Source organism: Mobula hypostoma, chromosome 13 (genome assembly GCF_963921235.1).
Source record: "Mobula hypostoma chromosome 13, sMobHyp1.1, whole genome shotgun sequence".
NCBI classification, from domain to species: domain Eukaryota; kingdom Metazoa; phylum Chordata; class Chondrichthyes; order Myliobatiformes; family Myliobatidae; genus Mobula; species Mobula hypostoma.
This window is the reverse complement of record NC_086109.1, coordinates 3638222-3663428: the sequence shown is the minus strand read 5'-3', so window position 1 is coordinate 3663428 and position 25207 is coordinate 3638222. Positions and strand designations below refer to the sequence as shown.

Sequence of the window (25207 nt, the reverse complement as noted above, 5' to 3'; positions counted from 1 at the left end):
GGTACGTGGAGCTCAGTAGGTTAACTGCTGTGGATATGTGGACCTCGGGAGGTTAACTGCGGTGGGTATGTGGACCTCGGGAGGTTAACCACGGAGAGGTTTAAACGTCTGTAATAGAACAGGAGCCAGTCACGTCCATGTCGTGGTGCTGGGAGTGAGGCTGAGCATCTGCCCCAGATGCAGAGTGTGCTCATTAACACCAACTCCTTACCCCCCCAGGGGAGTCCAGCCCCCTGCTCCAGCAGCACACTACAGCAAAAGCAACATGATTCTGTTCACACCTTCCACAGTGGTAATATTATGCAAAGCAAATGTCATGCATGCATAGTGTAAATACAGCAGGCCCATGCTGGTTTATGGGAGAGGAAGGAGAGCTTTCGTTTGTCTAAATCCTCAGTGGTAACATAAAATCAACATGATTCCACACAATAAACACTTACAAATAGTTCAAAATATGCATGGAATAATTTACAGGTTTAAATTGCCTTCCAAAATTATCGGGAGTCTGTCAAGGTCCAGTGGTCATCTGAAAAGACAAATTACTTCCACATTAAAATAACATGGATACTGGGAGCAACTGCAGACACTACATTGGTGAGAAACGCAGGAGTGAGATGTGCTGGTTAGTGAAACCACATGTTCCAACCAAGTGAAGTGCAGCAGGGTTCATGCCTGGTGTGTGGGTCACACGAGTGACTCACGACTCACATGACAGGAACCAACTCACTTTCACACTCACCCGTGCAGGGCAGTGGGTATTCAGTGGCATGGTGGGGGCGGGGTATTCAAAACCCTCGGGCATGGGGGGGGTGGGGTATTTGAAACCCTTGGGTATGGGGGGGTGGGGGTTGCACTACACAGGATTTAAGTAAACTGCAGAGAGTTGTACAATTGGTCAGCTCCATCATGGGGACTAGCCTCCATTGTATCCAGGACATCTTCAAGGAGTGATGGTTCAAAAGGTGCCTTCCATCATTGAGACCTTCATCACCCAGGACATGCCATGTTCTCATTGCTACCATCAGGAAGGAGGTACAGGAGCCTGAGGACACACACTCAGTGATTCAGGAACAGCTTCTTCCTCTCTGCCATCAGATTTCTGAATGGGTATCGAACCCATGAACAATACCTCACTATTTTTTTTCTCTTTTTAAATTTAGCTTTTTTAATATATATATATTTACTGTAATTTACAGTTTTTAAATTATGTTTTGCAATGTACTGCTGCCGCATAACAACAAATTTTACGACATGCAGGTATGCCAGTGATACTAAACCTGATTCTGATTCTGAGCATCACAGTTCCAGGTAGTGATTCATGCTCTAGGTTCATCACTCTTACCATAAATACTGCTGACATTAAAATACACACACTTCAACCCATCCATCCCATCCAACCTATCCACCCCATCCAACCCATCCATCCCATCCAACCTATCCACCCCATCCAACCCATCCATCCTATCCAACCCATCCACCCCATCCATCCCATCTAACCCATCCAACCCATCCATCCCATCCAACCTATCCACCCCATCCACCCCATTCAACCCATCCATCCCATCTAACCCATCCAACCCATCCAACCCATCCATCCCGTCCATCCCATCCATCCTGTCCAACCCATCCATCCTGTCCAACCCAACCACCCCGTCCAACCCATCCATCCCGTCCAACCCATCCATCCCATCCAACCTATCCACCTCATCCAACCCATCCATCCTATCCAACCCATCCATCCCATCCAACCCATCCATCCCATCTAACCCATCCAACCCGTCCATCCCATCCACCCCATCCAACCCATCCATGCTGTCCAACCCATCCACCCCGTCCAACCCATCCACCCCGTCCAACCCATCCACCCCGTCCAACCCATCCATCCCGTCCAACCCATCCATCCCATCCAACCCATCCATCCCATCCAACCCATCCATCCCATCCATCCAATCCAACCCATCCATCCCATCCAACCCATCCATCCCATCCAAACTATCCAACCCATCCATCCCATCCAACCTATCTATCCCATCTAACCCATCCATCCCATCCAACCCATCCATCCCATTGTGTCTATAACCTTGCTCCTGCCTGACCTTCTTTACAGATTTACTGGTCCTAACATGGGTAAATTGGATTAGTATTGGCAACAAGGTTGGCATGAATGTGGTGGGACTACAATATAATCTTTGGAGATGAGGGCAAAACTCACAACCTTCAGAGAGAAGATCACTTCATCCCTGACTCAGATGGGTGACCCTTTCATTGACTCCTGGTTCTAGACTTTCCCACAAGAGGTACAGTCTTTCCCAAACCCACCCTGCCCAGAGCCCTTAGGATCTTGTGTGAGCCACATTTCACAGTGAACCATCTCCCTCTACGCATACATGGCTCCTCCGTACAGAGTTAAGTGCACCGAGTTCCCAGGAGGTCATAGCACGGACGACCTCACCTGGTCCCTCAGTGTTACCTCCCTGAACAGGAAGGCACCGCAGTGCCTCCACTTCCTGAGGAGATTGAGGCGAGCGAGGCTCTCCCCCATCTTAACTGAATTTTATAGAAGCACCTTTCAGAGTGTCCTGCACCTCCATCTGGTCTGGGAGCAGCAGAGTATCGGGTCGGAAGTCCCTACCATCCATCAAAGACATTTATCAGGAACACTGGATACACGGGGCCCTTAACGTTATCAAGGATCCCATCCATCCATCCAGCATCCTCTTTGACTTTCTACCATCAGGCAGGAGACTCCGATGCATAAAGAGAAGAACAGTCAGGAAGGCAAACAGCTTCTTTCCTCAGGCCATTTGGCTCTGAACTCCCCACCACATCACCTTCAAAGTGTCACCGGTTAATTTGTTCCACACAGTAGAATATTTTATTTTTGTACTTTACTTTGCTTATCTGTGTGTAATTCATTTGTAGATTTAATTCTTACTTTCCTAAGTTATTGTGTGTAATACGTGTGTTTTGTGTACTACCATGCTTTAGATCCTGGTCTGGAGAAACGTCTCATTTGACGGTACACATGTATTTAGCTAAATGACGATAAGCTTGACTTGACTTTTCAAAACACCAGTATGTACAAACCCAGCCTGCCTACCCACTCTCTATAAAAAAAACATTTATTCCTGATGCCCATCCAGTAAACTTTCTCTGAACATCTTCAGCTTCATTAAGAACCAGCCTGAAGTAAGGAGACCGACACTGTTTGCAGACCTCCAGTGGTGCTCTCACCTAGAATCTCCGTAACTGAAGTCTAACCTCCCTATCTTTGTATTCAGCAAACAAACATTTCCTACGTATGAACTTCATTGATGTATAATGAGAAAATACAGTCAGAGAGAGAGGCCCTCTATTTAAATAGACCCAACACTCTGGTATCAGTGAAATTTGTACCTGATGCATCCTCTAAATTGCAGTGTATATTTATAGCTTTGAAACTCTGTGCTGTCAGCTGCTTTTAACACAAAACATGCAATCACAGAGTTTACTTCTGTGATATTTTTCCACTGTGATATTTTTCCTGTTGAAAATCAAGAATGAGACTTCCATTGGGCTAATTCCAAATATGGGGAGTTCTTACATTCGTTCCAAAATTTTATTATAGTATTACAATCCATTACCCAGCAGACTTTGAAAGACTATACCTTAAAGCATTTGCAGACGACTAACACAACGTACTGTATCAGCTTTAAAGGAAGAGACTACATTGGCACAATTCCCTCCACAGAACTGTGATACTGACAGTTCTGTTATTCTCAGAAATTTTTTGTTTTAAGTTGGCCTTGGGTATTTGGTCACTATTGTGTTCCACATTTTTCCTGTTCTAATCTGGTTTTACTGAGGAGTTCTGATGATCTGAGGGAACATCATAGATTTGCAAATATCTTCATTAGTGTGAGCCACAAACTGATCTGAAAGCTGAGCCTGCTGGGCCTGAACACCTCCCCCTGCAACTGGATTCCAAACTTCCTGACTGGGAGACCTCAGTCAGTCCGGATCGGGAGCAGCATCTCCAACACCACCACACTGAGCACGGGGGCTCCCCAGGGCTGTGTGCTCAGTCCACTGCTGTTCACTCTGCTGACCCACGTCTGTGCTGCAACACACAGCTCGAACCACATCATCAAGTTCGCCGATGACACGACCGTGGTGGGTCTCATCTGTAAGAACGACGAGTCAGCATAAAGAGAGGAGGTGCAGCGGCTAACGGACTGGTGCAGAGCCAACAACCTGTCTCTGAATGTGAACAAAAGAGATGGTTGTTGACTTCAGGAGAGCACGGAGCGACCACTCTCCGCCGAACACTGACGGCTCCTCCATAGAGATCGTTAAGAGCACCAAATTTCTTAGTTCGCCTGGCAGAGAATCTCACCTGGTCCCTCAACACCAGCTCCATAGCCAAGAAAGCCCAGCAGCATCTCTACTTTCTGCGAAGGCTGAGAAAAGTCCATCTTCCACCCCCATCCTCACCACATTTTACAGAGTTTGTATCGAGAGGATCCAGATCAGCTGCATTACTGCCTGGTTTGGAAATTGCACCACCTCAGATCGCAAGACCCTGCAGCGGATAGTGAGGTCAGCTGAGGGGATTATCGGGGTCTCTCTTCCCGCCATTACAGACATTTACACCACGCGCTGCATCCGCAAAGCTAACAGTATAGTGAAGGACCCCACGCACCCCTCATACAAACTCTTCTCCCTCCTGCCATCTGGCAAAAGGTACCGAAGCATTCGGGCTCTCACGACCAGACTGTGTAACAGTTTCTTCCTCCAAGCCATTAGACTCCTCAATTCCCAGAGTCTAGTCTGACACCAACACACACACACAAACACACACACACTCAACTGAACACCACTCCTCGCCCTTTGCAATTTTTGCTCATTTCTTTCTCAATTCCTGCTAAGACATTGTTTACATTGTTTACATTTACATCATTTATTACTATATTGTAATTTATCCTTTACTGTGCCTATTGTCTTGTTTATTAATTATTGTACTGTCTTGCACTGTTTTGTGCACTTTATGTAGTCCTGTGCAGGTCTGAAGTCTAATGTAGTTTTGTGCTGTCTCACATAGTCTGGTGTAGTTCTGTGTTGTTTCATGTAGCACCATGGTCCAGGAGGAACATTGTTTCGTTTTTACTGTGTACTGTACCAGCAGTTATGGTTGAAATGACAATAAAAGCGACTTGACTTGTCTTGACTTCGGACACACCTTGCAGTGCTTCTTTGTGCAAAGAAATGTTATTTTCCTTTTTTTTCAAATCCCAACAATTGAGCCAACTATCCATGGGAAGTCAGGGGAATACACACTATCCCCATCGAGGGAGCAGCTACAAGTTCCTGTCTGTCAGCATCTCAGTGCATCTATCCAGGGGGCCAGCAGATCATAAAGGGGGCATGATAGTGGCTATACTTTGTTAGGGGTTTGAGGAGATATGACATGTTAGCAAAGGCTCTTGAAAATTCCTGCAGATGCATGGTGAAGAACATTCTGACTGGTGTGGAGGCTCCCATGTGCAGGTTTGCAGGAGGCTGCAGAGGGTTGTAAACTCAGCCAGTTCCGTCACGGGTACAACACTCCCTGATACTGAGGACATCTGTCAAAGGTGGTGCCTCAGCAAGGCTGCATCCATCACGAAGGACCCTCACCACGCAGGAGATGCCCTCTTCTCCTTACTACCATGAGGGACAGAGTACAGGAGCATGAAGACACACACTCAGCAATTTAAGAACAGCTTCTTCCCCTTGGCCATCAGATTTCCGAAAGGTCCATGAACCTATAAACACTACCTAGTTATTCTGCTTTTGCACTATTTATTTACTTATTTACTTGTTTATAATTTTTAGTAATTTTTATATCTTGAACTGTACTTTTGCCACTAAACAACAAACTTCACCACATAGGTCAGTGATTCTGATTCTGCCCTTCAATTCACTCGGTCCATTTCTGAGATCTCACTCCCTTTTCTTGATCTCTCCCTCTCCATTTCTGAAGATAAAATGTCAAGCACCATCTTTTATAAACCTACAGATTCCCACAGCTGTCTTGACTGTACCTCTTCCCACCTTATCTCCTGTAAAAATGCTATTCGTTCTTCTCAGTTCCTTCATCTCCACCACATCTGTTCCCAGGATGTGGCTTTCCTTTGCAGGACATCAGAGATGTTCTCCTCTTTCAAAGGTCCCTTCCCTCGGGTCCTTTCCTCCTCCCGTTTCTCTATGATCTACTCTCCTCTCCTATCAAATTCCCTCCTCTCCAGCTCTTCACCTTTCCAATACGCCTGGCTTCACCTCTAGCTAGCCTCCTTCCCCCACCCCCCCACCACCTTTTTGTTCTGGTGTCTTCACCCTTCCTTTCCAGACCTGAAGCAGGGTCACAGCCTGAGGTGTTGACTGTTTATTCATCACCACAGATGAAACCTGACCTGCTGAGTTCCTCCAGCATTTTCTGTGTACTGCTTCCGATTCTGAAACTGCCTGTTAAGAGATTCCAGCTTCCATGAAACCAGATCAGCCTCCACACATAGTATCCTCTTCTGCTGCTATCTGATTCAAGATCAGCTCGAATTCCAAACACTTAATGCAACTTATTGCAGCCGTTAATTGAATTTTTATGGTACAAATTGCACGCTCATTCCCTCTAATGTAGTGTGTAATTAAACTCAAGCTCGGATGACCCCAGCCAGTGTGTGTTAAACCTTCTACCACGTCCCTCAATTCCACACACAACTCTGCCACATCTCCTCCCCATTGCTCCATCTACTCATGCTTTCAAGAAGAAAAGTCCGACTGAGCAAGAAGTCACACATCAGCTGTGGATCACAACTGCATTTCCACAAGAGCCTTCATACCTCAACCATTCCCATGCTTTAAAATCAAAATAAGCTTTTCTTATAATAAAAAAAATTCACTAGACCCTGCAATGTCTTTTTGTTCCTACATCTATAGGCAATGTGTTAAGTAGTGTTCTATTACATTCCGGAAAACCAAGAGGGCTGTTGCCACTCAGGAGTGCCCCCGGGGTGGTACACTACTACAGTAACTGAGGGCCTCCTCACCCAACCCGGCCCCAACTTCAAAGCTTCCCATTTCCCACAGTAACACACCTCAGCACCTCAGCCAAGATGTGACCGAATAAAGAATGGCTATAAGCAGCTCTGTCTGCAAGAGAAAGATTTGCCATGAGGCTGGGAGACCATATGATATAGGAGCAGAATTAGGCCAATCAGCCCATCAAGTCTGTTCCTCCATTTCATTATGGCTGATTTATTATACTTCCCAATTCCATTCTCTTGCTTTCTCCATGAAACATTTGAAGCCCTAACTTATCAAGAACCTATCAGCCTCCATTTTAAATATACCCAATGACTGGACCTCCACAGTCGTCTTTGGCATTGCACAGATTTACCACCCTCTGGCTAAAGAAATTCCTCCTTATCTCTGTTCTAAATGGACGTCCTTCTACTCTGAGGCTGTGCCCTCTGGTCCCAAGCTCCCCCACTATAGGAAACTCCTTATCAGCATCCATTCTATCGAGGCCCTTCAGTATTTGATAGATTTTGATGAGGTCCCCCCCCCGCCGCCCCCACCAATCCACTCTTCTAAATTCAAGAGAGCACAGTTCCAGCGCCATCAAATGCTCCACATATGTTAACCCTTTCATTCCTGGAATCATTCTCACGAATATCCTTTGGACCCTTTCCAATGCCAGCAAATCTTTTCTTGGGGATAAGGGACCTAAAACTGCTGACAATACTCCAAGTGCGATCTGACCAATGCCCTATAAAGCCTTAGCATTACACCTTTGCTTTTATACTCTGGTCCTCTCGAAATAAATGAAAACATTGTATTTGTCTTCCATAGCACAGATTCATCGTGAAAGAAAACCTTTTTCAGAAACATGCACGAAGACTCCCAAGTCCCTGAATACCTCTGATTTTTGAATATTTTTCCTCATTTAGAAAATAGTCTATGCCTTTATCCCGTCTACCAAAATGCACGACCGTACACTTGCCTTCATTATATTCCATCTGTCACTTCCTTGCCCATTCTCCCAATCTGTTTAAGTCCTTCTGCAGACTTCCTGCTTCCTCAACACTAGCTGTGCCTCCACCTATTTTCGTATCATCTGCAAACTTGGCCACAAAATCATCAATTCTGTAACATTAAAAAGTGGTACCAACACTGATCCCTGGTGTATACTAATAAGAAACGGCCCCTTTATTCCCACTCTTTGTCTCTGGCCAGTCAGCCGATCTTCTATCCATACTAGTATCTTTCCTGTAATACCATGAGCTCTATGTTGTTAAGCAGCCTCATACGCAGCACTTTGTCAAAGGCCTTCTGAAATCCCAAGTAACCAACATCCACTGACCCTCCTTTATCTGTCTTGCTTGTTTCTTCCTCAAAGAATTCTGTTTCTTCCTCAAAGAATTCTATCAGAATTGTCAGGCAAGATTTTCCGTTTAGGAAACCATGTTGACTTTGGCCTTTTGTATCATGTGCCTCCAATTACCCCGAAACCTCATCCTTAATAATGGACTCCAACATCCTTCCAACCACAGAAGTCGGGCTAACTGGCCTATAATTTCCTTTCTTCTGTGTTCTTAAAGCATAGAGTGACTTTTGCAATTTGAGTCCTCTGGAACCATTCCAGAATCTAGTGATTCTTGAAAGATCATTATTAATGTCTCCACCATCGCTTTAGCTACCTCTTTCAGATGGGGTGTAGTCCATCTGGTTCAGGCGACTTATCTACCTTCAGATCTTTCAGCTTCACAAGCACCTTCTCCTTCGTAGTAGCAACTACACTCATTTCTGCCCCCTGACAATCTTGAATTTCTGGTTTCCTGCTTGTGTCTTCCACAGTGAAGACTGATGCAAAATACTTACTAATTTCATACACTGTTTCTTGGATCCTCATTATTATCTCTCCAGCGTAATTTTCCAACAGCCCGATATCCACTCTCTTTACTCTTTATATATCTGACAATACTTTGGCTGTCCTCTTTTATACTATTTTAGTTTACCTTCATATTTCATCTTTTCTGTCCTCATGGTCTTTTTAGTTGACTTCTGTTGGTTTTTAAAAGCTTCCCAGTCTTCTAACTTTTCATTAATTTTTGCTATATTCTAGGCCCTCTCTTTAACTTCCCTTGTCAGCCACAGTTGCATCACCCTGATTTTAGAATACTTCTTCATCTTTGGAATGTATCTATCCTGCCCCTTCTGAACTGCTCCCAGAAACTCCAGCTATTACTGTTCTGTCATCATCCCTGCTGATGTCCCTTACCAATAATTTTTGGTCAGCAACTCTCTCGTGCCTCCAATAATACTGATACATCTGACATCAGCTTCTCTCTCTCAAACTTCAGGGTGAATTCTATCATATTATGATCATTGCCTCCAAAGGATTCCTTGACCTTAAGCTCCCTAATCAATTCCCGTTCATTATAACAGCACCAAATCCAGATTTACCTTTCCCCTAGCGGGCTCAGCCATAGACTGCTTTAAAACCCCATCATGTAGGCAGGGACCTAACCAAAACTTCAGTTTAAAATCTCAGTCACAGCACAGAAACAGGTCCTTCGGTCCAACTCATGTCTGCTGTTTGAGATAGGTACTGCTTACATCACTGTTCTTTTCCTGTATTAGACCATATCCCTCTAAGCTTTTCCTATCCATACACCTAGTCCTCACCCACTTTGAATGGTTTCCTAGTTATATACAATGGACTCTTGACATCACAATTTACCTCATTATGACCCTTGCACCTTACTGTTCCAATTCAGGGACAGTTATTACTCTTCAACCACCAGTTTTTGAATTGACACGGATAACTTCACTCACTTAACACTAAGCTGATTCCACAACCTGTGGTTTCACTTTCCAGGACTCCAAAACTCATGTTCTCAATATTATGTATTAACTTATTTATTTATCATTATTATTGTTTTTATTTATAATTGCACAGTTTGCTTCTTTTGCACAAATTGGTTATTTGTCCGTGTTCGCTTCAGCTTGGTTTTTCATTGGTTCTGTTGTGTTTCTTTGTATCTACTGTGAATGCCCCTAAGAAAGTGAATCTCGGGGTTGTATATGGTGACCTATACGTACTTTGATAATAAGTTTACTTTGAATTTTGTCTGCTCCATAACATTTTCTTGTAGTAGTTTATTCTGCACCTGTTATTACTTTTCCTTTTGTACTGCCTCACTGCACTTCATGCTTTGAAATGATCTGTACGGACGGTTTTCAAAAATAAATCTTTTCTCTGTATCTCGATAGATGTGGCAATAATAAAGAAATTACCGTTTAATTTAGCATCGCAGGTAGTACAGACATATGGATTGAAGGGCTGGTTCCTGTGCAGCACTGTTCTGTGTTCCATGATCTATAATTCCCTAAGCTGATCAGATATGGAATCCAATTTCACTTCAGGATCTGGTCATTGTGGGTACATTCCGTGTTTATTGCTTATTGCAAGCTGTCCTCAAGTAAATGGATGCCAGACTGAACTGTCTCTGTAAAATACAAGAGCAGAAATAGGCCATTTGGCCCATCTAGTCTGCTCCGCTATTTCATCATGGCTGATCCAATTTCCCTCAGCTCCAATCTCCTGCCTTCTCCTGTATCCCTTCATGCTCTGACTAATCAAGAATCTATCAACCCCTGCCTTAAATATTAGATTAGTTTAGATTATGAGGACATTCAGACCTCGTTTATTGTCATTTAGAAATGCATGCATACATTAAGAAATGACACAATGTTCATCCAGAGTGATATCACAAAAAAACAGGACAAACCAAAGACTAACACTGACAAGACCACATAATTATAACATATAGTTACAGCAGTGCAAAGCAATACCATAATTTGATAAAGAGCAGACCATGGGAATGGTTAAAAAAAGTCTCAAAGTTCCGATCGACTCCCAATAGTCCCCGATAGCAGGCGGCAGAAGGGAGAAACTCTCTGCCATGAACTTCCAGGCACCGACAACTGTCGATGCATTGGAAGCACCCGACCACAGCCGACTCTGAATCCGTCTGAAAACTTCAAGCCTCTGACCAGCCCTTCGACATCGAGCACCGAGCACCATCTCTGCCGAGCGCTTCGACCCCGTTCCGGCCGCCGAGCAACAAGCAAAGCCGAGGACTCGGGGCCTTCCTCTCCGGAGATTCTGGATCATACAGTAGCAGCGGCAGCGAAAAAGGCATTCCAGAAGTTTCTCCAGATGTTCCTCCGTTCTCTCACGTCTGTCTCCATCAAATCAGGATTGTGCACGGCACCCCACTTGACAGATTATAGATATCATTCACCGGAGTGGCCGCACAAGGCTGCGTCGCGTTGCCATCTTCTCCCCCTCCGCCAAATATACCCAATGACTTGGTCTCTACAGCCATCTGTGGCAACGAAGTCCACAGATTCACTACCCTCTGGCTAAAGAAATTCCTCCTCATCTATGTTCTAAAAGCACACTCCTCTATTCTGAGACTGTATTCTCTGGTCTTAGATTCCCCCACCATAGGAAACATCCTCTCCACATCAAATCTATCAAGCCCTTTCAACATTCGATAGGTTTCAATGAAGTCACCTTTCATTCTTCTGAATTCTAGTGAATACAGGCCCAGAGCCATCAAACGCTCTTCATATGACAAGCCTTTTAATCCTGGAATAATTTTCGTGAACCTCCTTTGAAACCTCTCCAATGTTAGCACATCCTTTCTTAGATAACGGGCCCAAAACTGCTCACAATACTCCAAGTGAGGCCCATTAGTGCCTGAAAAGTTTCAGAGGACACAAAGTCTGCACGTGACTAACTGATGGCAATTTCACAGATCCATCATCTCTGGAACCAAGTGAAATTGGAAAAGAAACTTTCTGGTTTTATTCTTACCCATTTTATAAAATAAATTGTATTTGCAGATGCTTTCAGCTGCTTTAATTTGACAGTGTAAACCACAGCAAGACAGCACATCACAGATATCACACTGTGACTAAATTGACGGAGCACCCAGCGATTTCCTTGCAGAATAATGGATGCTTTCACACCTTGCTATTTTATCAGCAAATTCACTGCGACTGACCCAGCGCAAAGCCGTACTGCAAGTAATACGCAGATTCATCATCAGCTTGGCCTGCAGCAGATATCGTAAGCAGAGAATTAAAGAAAATTACAATTCATTGCTCTATTGTTGATTTAATATGTTGGCTGGGTAAAGATTTAATTCAGCAACAACACAAAAATTGTTTTACTGAACCTTCCTGACATATTGTTTTTTTCTGTGAACTCCAAACCCATATAAAGCAGTTCAGCAAAGTACATTTCCCTGTAAGGTAGCTATGGTGACTTTTAGTTGTCCGTAAGACCGTAAGATATTGGCCATTTGGCCCATCGAGTCTGCTGTGCCATTTCATTATGGCTGATACAATTTTCCTCTCAGCCCCAATCTTCTGCCTTCTCCTGTTATCCCTTCATGCCTTGACTAATCAAGAATCTATCAACCTCTGTCATAAGTATACATAAAGACTTGGCTTCCACTCTTACTTGTGGCAAAGAATTCTACAGATTCACCACCATCTGTCTAAAGAAATTCCTTCTCATCTCCATTCTAAAAGTACATCCCACTTTGCTGTGTCCTCTGGTCTTGGACTCTCCCACCATAGGCAACATCTTCTCCACATCCACTTTATCAAGGCCTTTCACCATTCGATAGGTTTCAATGAGGTCATCCCTCATTGTCGTATTTTGCAGAACAATTCTATTTTTAGTAGGCTACATTGCGAGCGGCTTTCACTGTGGGAGAGCCAGTTCAAGTTGAAGTTCAATTGTCATTCAACCATACACATGTATACAACTAAACGAAACAGTGTTCCTCTGGAGCCAAAGTGCAAAACACAGTACATATAGTCACACACAACGCATATTGTTACAATCCAGCACATACAGTCACAAAATATTATTAGCACAAGTCTCAGAATGGCACGGCCTGAAGATTGATGGTGCATGGGATGTTGTCCTGGAGTCACGTTTCTACAGGATATAAAACACATTAACAAAATCAATGCATAGAGGTTCTGGAGAAGCTCAAAGAATCAGACAGACCTTCAGTGGGAGATGGACCATAGACATTTCAGGTCGAGACCTTTCATCTGGACTGACAGAAGATACTTGGAGCAACAAAGAATCTGCTGGAGGAAACCAGTGGGTCAAGCAACATCGGAGGTAAATGGAATTTTCAATGCTTCAAGTTGAAACCCTGCCACAGGATTTATTCCTGTTCCCCCAGCGATGCTTCTTTCTTGACCCGCTCAATTCTTCGAGGAGATTGTTTTGTGCTCCAGATTCAAGCATCCGGAATCTCTGGGATCTCAACGACATGTATCTAATGGGTCCAGGCAGAGATTTTCAGAGACCAAACAACAAAACTCCACAGTTATTACTGGACTGAACTACCTGGTCCTTTAGTGACAAATAAAACTGTTGAAGGAACTCATTGAGTTGAGCTATACCTGAAAAGGAAGGGAAATGTCAGCATTTCAGGGCAAAGACTGCATCAGGACTGCCTGATCCTTCAGTCAGCTACACCAATCCTGGCTGGTTCTGTATTCCATTAAATTATTAAGTTATTTCATTAAGTTATTATTAAGATATTACCCTACAACCATCAGGTTCCTGAAATGGCATGGATTCAGGAACAGCTTCCTCCCCTCTTCCATCAGATTTCCGAATGGACATTGAATCCATGAACACTACCTCACTACTTTTTTTTCTCTTTTGGAACTACTTATTTAATTTAACTTTTTAAATACATTCATTATTATTATATATTGCATTGTACTGCTGCCATATAGCAACAAATTTCACGAGACACGCTGGTGATATTAAACCTGATTCTGATTGCGATTCTGGACAGTTCCATTCATCTCGACTCTGAACTGATTCCACAACCTACAGACTCATCGACAAGCCTCTACAACTCATTCAGTATTAATATTTTATTTGCACAATTTGTCTTCTTTTGCACATTGGTTATTTCTCAGACATATTATGTACAGTTTTTCAAAAATATGCTTTATTAGGAGTTTGAAGAGAGTTGGCATGTTAACAAACATACTCAAAAACTTCTATGGTTGTACCATGGAGAGTCATTGAGAATGCGTCTGCCGTTGACCTATTGTGGCGATAGGCAAATTAGAATGATCTCAAGCCCTCTTTTCTGCCTGATGGCCACCCCAATCCTAGCCTTAAATATGTTCAGTCACTGAATATCATTTTATCTGATTTTCCAAGATTCACAGCATTCCAAATAAAGGAATGTTGCCTTTTCCCCCAGTCCCTGTTCCAGTTTTGTGATGCCAGGTTCTCTCATCAGCCAGTGTGACTCTCTTCAGGACATTTAAACTCAGTGATTAACACGCAAACAATTATCTCATCTTAATGCAAATTTCTCAAAAATCGAGCCATGCAGTTGGATCACATCCAGACAGCCAGAAGCTGAAGATTACATTTAGATTTTTCTTATCAAAAAAGGTTAAATTACTCGGAACTGACACTTGAGAAATTGAGGTTTAATTAAAATATTGAAAGCTTTTCCAATTAATTTTCCTGCCAAGTTTTCCTTGATGATTTCTCCCCTCTACAGATACTACACTTGATAGAAGTGGAAGGAGGAGTGACTTTGGGAAAGAGGCACTGACACACGACAGATTTCAACAGCACAGAAGTGGATCCTTAAGAGCGAAGGGTGTGTCAGGCTGCTTCTGAAAACTGATGACAGGACTGTGTGATTGACTTCCCATGAAAGCAGGAATCTAAATGAGTATTTCCAGATGCAGGGAGGACTTGTGCATGGCAGATGCTGTCCAGAGAATCTGGAGTGGGACGGGAAAGGGAGAGACCAGCTCTAGAAGTTCTGACAAGTTGCTCAGAGGGCCGCAGACGTGGAGGAGCTGCTGGATCAGGGCACCGAATGTAAAAGAAAATTAAACATGATTGAAGAGGTGATCATTAACCAAAACTGGAAGTTAGGAACATAAAACACATGAGATGGCGGAGGAACTCAACAGGTCAGGCAGCATCTACGAAAGGGAACGGACAGTCGATGTTTTGGGTCGGAACCCTTCATCCAGACTTAAGAAGTAGAAAGGAGTTAGTCAGTACAGGGTGACGGAGGAGAGGCTGGCCTGTCTAACCATGGCTTTCTGACTCCAGTGCTTGGTCTGGGGATTCACAGACGGCTGAGGGGAGCTGAGAAGTATGTCAAAGAAACTAACTCAGCTTACACTGCTTGGGGGGAGGTTTGGTGTAATGCTGCGTGATGGGAAGGTCTGCGTTTCTTTCAGGGTCTGTCTGATTAAGTCAATGGAACAGCAGCAGATATTTCTTACCATTCCCTCTGTGCCTCCTCCAAGAGGACTACAACCTTCTCATGGTTTGGAGGCTTGCGTGCCTCAATGACCCAGAGAGCTATGTTGACCGGATTCAGGCCCTTGTGCCTTGGCTCTTGGTAGGGTCACCCATGCCAAACAGGTCAAAGGGCAGAGGCCAGACTAAGAGTGGTCCAGCAGCCCTCCTGATTCAAGGATTCAGTTCAGGGCTAACAACCCTGATTAGTCAAACTAAATAATTTTAAGTGACTTAATATTTAATTTTAATAATTTTACATTTGTTACTGTTGTAATAGTTAATGAACATTTATCCAAAAACATTCAGAACGATTGACAGGCTTGACAGTCTGATAAAGCTGGGGCATAGGGACTTTATTTTGTGAGTGGAGTTTCACTCTCACCTACCAGCACTATAAATATTAAGCTGCACTAGGCTTGCCTTTGGCTATAAGTTCAGGGCCATTAGTTTTGTGTCTTGTCTCTTGACACAGGAACTTCCTGCTGGCACAGCTTCATTTCTCCGGAGTGGGAGCGATGATGGGAGACAGGGCAGTCCAGAGGATATTAATGAGGGTGAAGAGACTCTGGTTGAAATGGGGTGCAGCCACATCTCTGCAGGAGACCTGCCAATATATTCACGAGCCTGAAGCAAGTTCACTACCATTTGATGTGAATGATTTACTAAAATAAACAGCTGCTCCAGTCATATGGTTTCAATTCAAAAAGAAATAACAAGAAAAGGTACAATGTATGTAAATATAAATAAGATTGATTCTAATCAAACTTCATTATTGGAAACACGTGGGGAACCTGCGTCAGAATATGCTTCAGTTGTTGAAGCCACTCTCAATATCTTAACACAACAATAAACCTTTGGAGTAAACAGAAAACAGAACGACATAGTTTGAGCGCCAATGGATAAATATTTCTGTGATGTTTGATGCCAAACAGAGGATTCCTTACTTGGGTTGTAGGCTGGAGTAATTTAGATCGGGGAATCCCAAACTGGGGTCCACGGACCCCTGGGTTAACGGTAGGCGTCCATGGCATAGAAAAGGTTGGGAACCCCTGGTTTAGATGATGTTCAGGTGAAAGCTTGGTGAGTCATTGTGTCTGAGCTCAGGAGAGGAGACTTTCTGATTCTGCAGTGTCACTGATCTCCAGTCAGTCCTCGCCGGTGTTGGACTGGGATCAGGAGAAGAGACTGTTCCATAATGTCTGTACTGACTGTAGTACCAAATTAAACAAATCTCTTCTGCCTTCGGATAACCCATATCCCTCTATTCCCTGTTTAGGTGTCTGTCTAAGTGCTACTTAAATGTTTCCACGACCATCCCTGAGAGCTTGTTCTAGGCACCCACCACACTCTCTGTATAAAAAACACTTGCCCCATGCATCTCCTTTCAACTTTCCCTCTCTCGCCTTAAATCTCTTCCCTCTATATTTGACAGTTCACCTTGGAGAAGTTGATCCAGACTACCTACCATGCCACACATACAAAACGCTGGAGGACCTCAGCAGGCCAGGCAGCATCAACTGCTAAAGCTGCTGTACAGCTCATTCCTTTTATTGTGCTCTGCTGTTGATAAGACTGTCCTCTTATGACTGCATAACAGGACAGGAAGGTCCCTATCTCACCACAGTATGACAACCTCACCTGGTTTACCTCACCTGCTAAAGCAGTGTACTGGGGTGTGGAACTGTCACATGCAAACAGTGACTTAGAGCCACAGATGACAGCTAAGTGTCTGGTGGAGACCAAAGAAAACATTCAAGGTGATTGTTGATACCTTCAAATTTTTTGTAGTGCCTAATTTGTTGAAGTAATGAAATCGTTTCATTTTCACGTCCAGCTGTTTCTGGCATTTCTGAGCCAGAATGCTTGAAACCATGGTGAGCAAAAGAGTTCTGAACTGTCTTACTGCTTATTTCTCGCCAACTATCAGTGAAAAACATCACTGTTTTTTGAGCACGAACACACACAACTGACGCCATTTTAGAACTGTCTGCTCTAAACACGGTGTACTGTCTAATGACCACACAAGTTCATGTGACGGACACTGGTTAGAATCTCTTCACCGACAATCTCCTGATCTAATTAATCAGTGTCACATGTGGACACTGGTTAGAAACTGCACACCGACAATCTCCTGATATAATTAATTGGTGTCACGTGACGGCCACTGGTTAGAAACTCTTCACCGACAATCTCCTGATCTAATTAAGCAGCATAGTGTCCCAAACAAATGGAGGGAGTGGAAATCCCAGCTATTTTCTCAATTTGTTCTTTAAGAGTTGTCCCAAATAAGAGGCTGTCCCAATTAACCGACTGCCCAATTAACAGGAATCCACTGTATATCCAAAGTGTTTCTATACAATAATTGTTCAGAAGATGCAAGAAAAATTGGAGTGGGGGTTGGCCTCTTGGCCACTTAAACCTATCCCATCATTAACTATGATCATAACTGATGTACATTAGGTCTCATTTCTCTGTGCCAGTTCCGCCCCCCCCCCACCCCCCACCACATGATCATTCAACCAGCACATTAAATATTTCACATCAGCTCGTCTCCGCGACCCTTGGGTAAGAGAATTCCAGAGGTTCATCATTCAAAGTCTACTAAGGACTTCAGTGACAATCTTTAACAGGAGAAGTGTCCGCCCTATAAAAACACTGAACTCTCAGTACTGTAAGAAGATCACACTGTGGAGTACTGTAGCTGCAGTAAATCCGACTCATCAGCCTTTTGGGTGGGTCTTTTATCAATCACCTAGGCAAGAGGGAGCCACACAACTCACCCCAGTCCCTGCAGACAGATGCCGGTGACGGACAATTGTGTCACTTACAGCAGCGATGCCCAGAGCTGGTGACAGGGCAAGCTGGCTCTGGCCGTAGGGGTACGCTGGTGGCAGGAAACCCTGGTTCTCGGTCCATCCGTGAGCGTGCAGGACATGAGGGAGCTCGGTTCTCTTCATTGACAGCACGAAACAAACCGATAGATCGATTCCAATAGCCTCGCCAGGCTAGAAGGTTTAATGAGCAGGGCAGGTCTGTGAAGCCATGCTTTCTTACATTCATCAATGTTCCTTGTTGAGCCTTGCCTCATTGGAATCACTTGGTGCGGCTGTCTTACCCCGGAACACAGAGAACAACAGCACAGTAAAGGGCCTCCATTTTCCTTTCATCCATGTGCTGGTTTAAGAATCCCTGAAATGTCCTTATCAGCACCCCTGGCAGAGCGTTCCACCACTTTATGAAACCTCCTCAGCAGCTGCCCCCTCTCACATAAAGTCACAGCCTCATCTCAGCTCTCACAAAACCCCTATTTTACCCTGAGAAACACGTTATCAAATGATCTCACTACTGGCCAGTAGTAACACGGGGTCTTCTAGCATCTGGAAGCAGACACCTAGTGGTAGACTGCCCAGTGTTCCATTGCTCACTGCAAGTGGAGATACTGGGCCGTGCCAGTGGCTAAGGCCCACCGGCTCACTGGTTCCATTTAACATCAGAGAATGTATACAGTATGCAACCTGAAATCCTTACTCTTCACAGACAGAAAAAACCCCCATCCCCCCTCCCACACACAAGCAGCAAAAGCATCTACCTCCCCCCCCCCCAGTTGTTCCAGCAGGAAGCATCAGCAGCCCCCCAAGCCACCTTTAGGCGAGCAATAGCAAAGTCCCCAAAGAGACGGTGATCCTATCCATCAGAAACTAGTCCATAACCTAGCACTTTGAAATGCCACTGATCTCTCTCTCTCTCTCACTGACGAGGGAGCGAGAGGCATCATCTACAAACTGGAAGTCTATTTGGTTTGCACAGTTGAGTCACAACTGCAAACCCATATCCATGGCAATCAGACTAAGTAACGTTCCACTTTGTTCTGCAGTACTTTGTTAGATGTTCTCCATCGCTCTTTTGTGAAGGCCCCCGCACAGATCTGTATATGTTTGATCAATACCTGGCAGCATGTGCATAATTAGCATTAGCAAAAACAAATCTGTAGGGAGATGGCGGGCACTTACCTGCCGTTCAGACATGACGTACAAATACTGCAGGTCTGTGGAGAAGCCCATGTCCCTGAGAATCGCACTGCCGTCTGTCATCACCTGCACCGTCTCGTAGTGAGAATCTCCCTGAAACGGGCCATCCACGCGAACCTGGAGCAAAGGAAAATGGGAGTAAATGCGATGTGAATGTTCACTCTGTGACATCAAACAACTCCCGTCAGCACTCTCAAATTCACATTGTGATTAACATTCCAACCTGACATTTGTGAAAATTTCTCCAAGTAAATTGCTTCGCCTTTGACTTAAAAAAACTGCAGAGCTGTGGATGCAACTCAGCACGTCACTGCAATGGGCCTCCTCAAATGGACTCTTGTCTACACTTGCTATCTCGGGAAAGGAGTTAACGTAATGAAGGATGCCTCCTGCCCTGGTCGTTCTCCCCTCGCCCCTCTCCTTATCACATCTGTCTCCATCAGCAGCCCTGTCTGGAGGCTCTTTGATCGGTCTTGGTTTCGGCTGGTGCTCCAAACCTTTCCCAGCCATTCCTTCCTCTGCTCAGTCCCACGTGCCTTCCCCTGAGGTGAGCTCCTCCTGAGTAAAGAGGCAGCAAATACTTGTCTCCTGGGACAGATTCACCCCCTGGGCTGGAATCCATTCCTGGTTCAGGGATGTAACCTGGAAGAGTGGCCAGAGGGAGGAGAAGAATCGGGATTCAACTCCCATTCATTGAGAATGTACTGCACTTTCTCAGTAACTGCAACACTCCATTCTGCACTCTGTTACTGCTTTCACCAATACACTAAGGGGCGGCAGGGTTGAAAGTTCAAAGTAGATGTTGTTATCAGCATACATATAAATCACCATATACAACACTGACAACAGGAATTCTGCAGATGCTGGAAATTCAAGCAACACACATAAAAGTTGCTGGTGAATGCAGCAGGCCAGGCAGCATCTCTAGGAAGAGGCGCAGTCGACCTTTCAGGCCGAGACCCTTCGTCAGGACTAACTGAAGGAAGAGTGAGTAAGGGATTTGAAAGTTGGAGGGGGAGGGGGAGATCCAAAATGACAGGAGAAGACAGGAGGGGGAGGGATGGAGCCAAGAGCTGGACAGGTGATAGGCAAAAGGGATACGAGAGGATCATGGGACAGGAGGTCCGGGAAGAAAGACGGGGGGGGGGGGACCCAGAGGATGGGCAAGAGGTATATTCAGAGGGATAGAGGGAGAAAAAGGAGAGTGAGAGAAAGAATGCGTGTATAAAAATAAGTAACAGATGGGGTACGAGGGGGAGGTGGGGCATTAGCGGAAGTTAGAGAAGTCAATGTTCATGCCATCAGGTTGGAGGCTACCCAGACGGAATATAAGGTGTTGTTCCTCCAACCTGAGTGTGGCTTCATCTTTACAGTAGAGGAGGCCGTGGATAGACATGTCAGAATGGGAATGGGATGTGGAATTAAAATTATACAACACTGAGATTTTTTTTCCTGCAGGCATACTCAGCAAATCTAGAGAATAGTAACTATAACAGTATCAATGAAAGATCAACCGAAGTGCAGGAGACAGCAAACTCTGCAAATGCAAATATGAATAAATAGCAATAAGTAACGAAAACATGAGACAATGAGATGAAGAGTCCTTAAAGTGAGATCACTGGTTGTGGGAACATCTCAATGGATGGACAGGTGAGTGGTTATCCCCTTTTGTTCAAGAGCCTGATGGTTGAGGGGTAGTAACTGTTCTTGAACCTGGTGGTGCGAGTCCTGAGGGTCTTGTACCTTCTACCTGATGGCAGTAGCGGGAAAAGAGTATGGCCTCGGGGGTGTGAGGGGAGGGTTCAGTGAGGATCTTTGATGATAGATGCTGCTTTCCCATGACAGTGTTTCATGTAGATGTGCTCAATGGTTAGGAGTGCTTTACCTGTGATATACTGGGCTGAATCCTCTATCTTTGATAATATTTTCCATCCATCACCAGAGGTGGTAGATATACGACTCTTCCTAAGGAGGTGTCTGGCACTCCTTCCCCCCGCTAGCCTGCAGGTCACCTGTCTTGTGAAGACACTGCCCAGAAGGTGGCAACGGCAAACCACTTCCGTAGAAGAAATTTGCCAAGAACAATCATGGTCATGGAAAGACCGTGATCAGCCACATCATATGTCACAGCACATAATGAGCAAATGAACTGCGTAATAAATTGATCTGTTTGGATGACATGCAAACAGATTTTCTCTGTACATTGGTATATGTGAGAATATTGAACCTATTCATTCATTTACCAATAAGACTGATATTGCAACAATCACTTCAGGACCTCAGAATTAACCTTCAGAACCTCTTGGGAGAAATGCAATCTTGGTACGGGAGCGAGTGTGAAAAGGGGGAGAGGGGGAGAGAGGGAGAGGGGGAGAGAGAGGGAGCGAGAGAGAGAGAGAGAGAGATAAAGTAAGAGAGTAAGAGAGTACAAAGGAGGAAAGGAGGAATAAAGAGCCAGTCTCTGAGGGAGGTGGATAAATCTCTAAGTCCGAGACAGAGATAATAAAGGCAGGGTTAGGATCAGTGGCGGGCGTAGAGAAAAGGCTATCACTGGGGAGAAGACGGAATGTAATCATTCTATTGAACCCAGTAGACATTCTGCTGCCACTCGAGGGTCTTGAGTTTGATTAACACCAGGTATAAATGAAATAAAATTAAATACAAGCGATATTAAAAATGTGGCAACCATCAACATGGGAATCATTTAACTCAGTAGAACCTTTATTAGTATCAAAAGTTCAACAAGAAATTTCAACCAATTTCATAAGCATCTTCAATTAAAATCTTATTTCATGAAATTGAGATCTTTATTGCTTTAGCAATCGAACAAAGCACAGAACAACCTCGGTGCAGGAACCTTCTGGGGAGGGTGCACCATAGACAGACTGTGGACACGGTGTGCACGACAGATCGGGCCTTGCACACACGATACCCTTCTGTTGCTCAGAGTTTGCGAGGCAAGTCCGGGGAGAGAGTCTCCAAAGGGCAAGGCAGTAATCTAGTCTATTTAATGTAAGGGTGTGAATTAGTTTCTCAGCATCATTACAAGACAGAAACAGACGTACGTGTGCAATGTTTCTAAGCGTAGAAATGCTTCTTTGGTCACTTTCTTAATGTGGCATTTAAACTTCAAATCTGAAACAAGGATGACTGCCAGCTTTGTTACTTCTGATTTTACAAGGGGAACGAAGATCCCAAGTTTATTAAGAAGTTTATTGCTTTTGGCTTTGCAACCAAACAAAAGTATTTCAGTTTTATCGTTGCTCAGTTTTAGGAAATTATTGCTCATCCATACCGGAAGTCAGAGAAAGTGGGGTGTTTCATCATCAGGCTCAACCACGATATACATGGCTCCAGCCCCCTCTACTTTCCAACCTCCCTGAGCACCGATATCCCTACTCACCATCCCTGGATCCTGATCACACAATATGAGCCTAACTCCCTGACCCACTCCTGGGCTAATCACATTACCTTGCCTCCCTGGGCATCAGCTAAAACCCCACTATCAATTTCAGGCTTCATGTCCTCCACCCTCATCCTCACCGTCTCCCCAACCCACCCATGGATCCCTCTCCCTTCCCATGCCCCCACCTCTAAAATGTTCCTGGAGTCCCTGGCTCACTCACACCTGGTAAAGGCTTGGTCTTTGTTCAGGAAAGGGGATGTAGTCACATCCAATGGCTTGGGCTTGAAGTGTTGGCGATTGTCCCAAGTCCCTGACACATAACACAGTGACTGATTAATACATCCCCACTGGCAAGGGGAAACTGGGCAGCTTTTCCTCACTAATGCTCCCCAGCCTTACAAGCGATGTGCCGTTCTCTGACCCCGGCCACCCAGATCCTTTGAGCCCCTGTCCCTTCTTCCTCTCAAATGAGGTGCTCCATAATCACATCACTCACACAGAATAACTTCTGTAAATTAAGAACACAGAGATAGAACACCAAGGGCTGTTAATGGAAGGTTGGTCCACTGTTCACTAAACTGTTTCATGCATAATCAGTCACTCAAAAGCTGGAAAATCAACATCAGAGAAGATACTTTATACTTTATTGTCACCAAACAATTGGTACTAGAATGTACAATCATCACAGCGATATCTGATTCTGCGCTTCACACTCCCTGGATTACAAATATTAAATATTAAAAATAGTTAAAATTAGTAAATATTTAAAATTTAAATTATAAATCATAAATAGAAAATAGAAAAATGGGAAGTAAGGTAGTGCAAAAAAAACCGAGAGGCAGGTCCGGATATTTGAAGGGTATGGCCCAGATCCGGGTCGGGATCCATTCAGCAGTCTTATCACAGTTGGAAAGAAGCTGTTCCCAAATCTGGCCGTACGAGTCTTCAAGCTCCTGAGCCTTCTCCCGGAGGGAAGAGGGACGAACAGTGTGTTGGCTGGGTGGGTCGTGTCCTTGATTATCCTGGCAGCACTGCTCTGACAGCGTGCAGTGTAAAGTGAGTTCAGGGACGGAAGATTGGTTTGTGTGATGTGCTGCGCCGTGTTCATGATCTTCTGCAGCTTTTTTCGGTCTTGGACAGGACAACTTCCATAGCAGGTTGTGATGCACCCTAGGAAAATGCTTTCTACGGTGCATCTATAAAAATTAGTGAGGGTTTTAGGGGACAGGCCAAATTTCTTTAGTTTTCTCAGGAAGTAAAGGCGCTGGTGGGCCTTCTTGGCAGTGGACTCTGCTTGGTTGGACTAAGTCAGGTCATTTGTGATATTGACCCCGAGGAACTTAAAGCTTTTGACCTCAAGATATGGTTTCTGACCAATGTGTGATTATGCCTGGAGAGCTCAGTGAACATCTGATTCAGAATCAGAATGGGGCTTAATATCTCTGGCATTTTACCTGTGAGAGGGCTGTCTACCCTCATCCACCTCTTGTCAGCAGTGTATATTCCACCTCTGATCAATGTCAGAGCTGAGCACTGTGATCAGCAATCATGAAACCGTGCACAGGGGTTCCTTCCCTAATATTGTGGGAGATTTCAACCAGGCCAGCTTGAGGAGGTTTCTGAACAACTATCACCAACATATCACCTGTAGAACCAGAGGTTAACGGCTGTTAGACTACCATCACCTCCAAGAGGACCACAACCTCGTCGTAGGTTTGGAAGCTTGCGTGCCTCAACGGCCCAAAGCACTACGTTGGCTGGAGTCAGGGCTTTATGCTTTGGCTCTTCATAGGGTCGCCCACGCCAAACAGGTCAAAGGGTAGAGTCCAGACGAAGAGTGGTCCACTCGTCCTCAGCTCAGGGTTAACAACTCTGACTGGTAAATTATTACAGAAACAGCAATGAAGAATCCTTCTACATCTGAGTGTGACGGTGTTCCTGCTGGGACTTGCATGGCTGACAGTGGTGAAAGCTGAGCTACTGACTCGATAAAGGAAGGCCTGAACGCAGCCAGAGATGAAGGGCCTTCACTGCAGACCTAAATGCCAGCGGCGTAACAAGCAGTAACTAATTGTACCACTATCAAAATGCTTATTGCTTTATGAAAAATTTGAGGAATAGGCAATTAATTCTATAATTCGTTGAAAGTAGTATCACAGGTCGACAGGGTCGTAAGGAAAGCTTTTGGCATATAGGCTTTCATAAGATTGAAAGAGTACAGAGAAAATTTACAAGGATTTTGCTGGGTCTGGAGGACCTGAGTTATAAGGAAAGACTGAATAGGTTAGGACTTTGTTCCTTAGAAGTTAGACTGAGAGGAAATTTGATCGAAGTACACTGAGGGATATGGATGGG

The 25207-nt window shown here is 44.5% G+C and overlaps 1 protein-coding gene across 2 annotated transcripts in view; it reads right to left on the bottom strand.

The window, feature by feature from the left end:
* LOC134355368 (plexin-A2-like) overlaps positions 1 to 25207 on the bottom strand; it is a 560952-nt gene that overhangs the window by 302141 nt on the left and 233604 nt on the right. For both annotated transcript variants that reach the window (XM_063065148.1, XM_063065149.1), the window contains exon 4: positions 19429 to 19563. In XM_063065148.1, coding sequence (XP_062921218.1) covers positions 19429 to 19563 — 135 coding nt within the window. The remainder of the gene's footprint in view (positions 1 to 19428; positions 19564 to 25207) is intronic.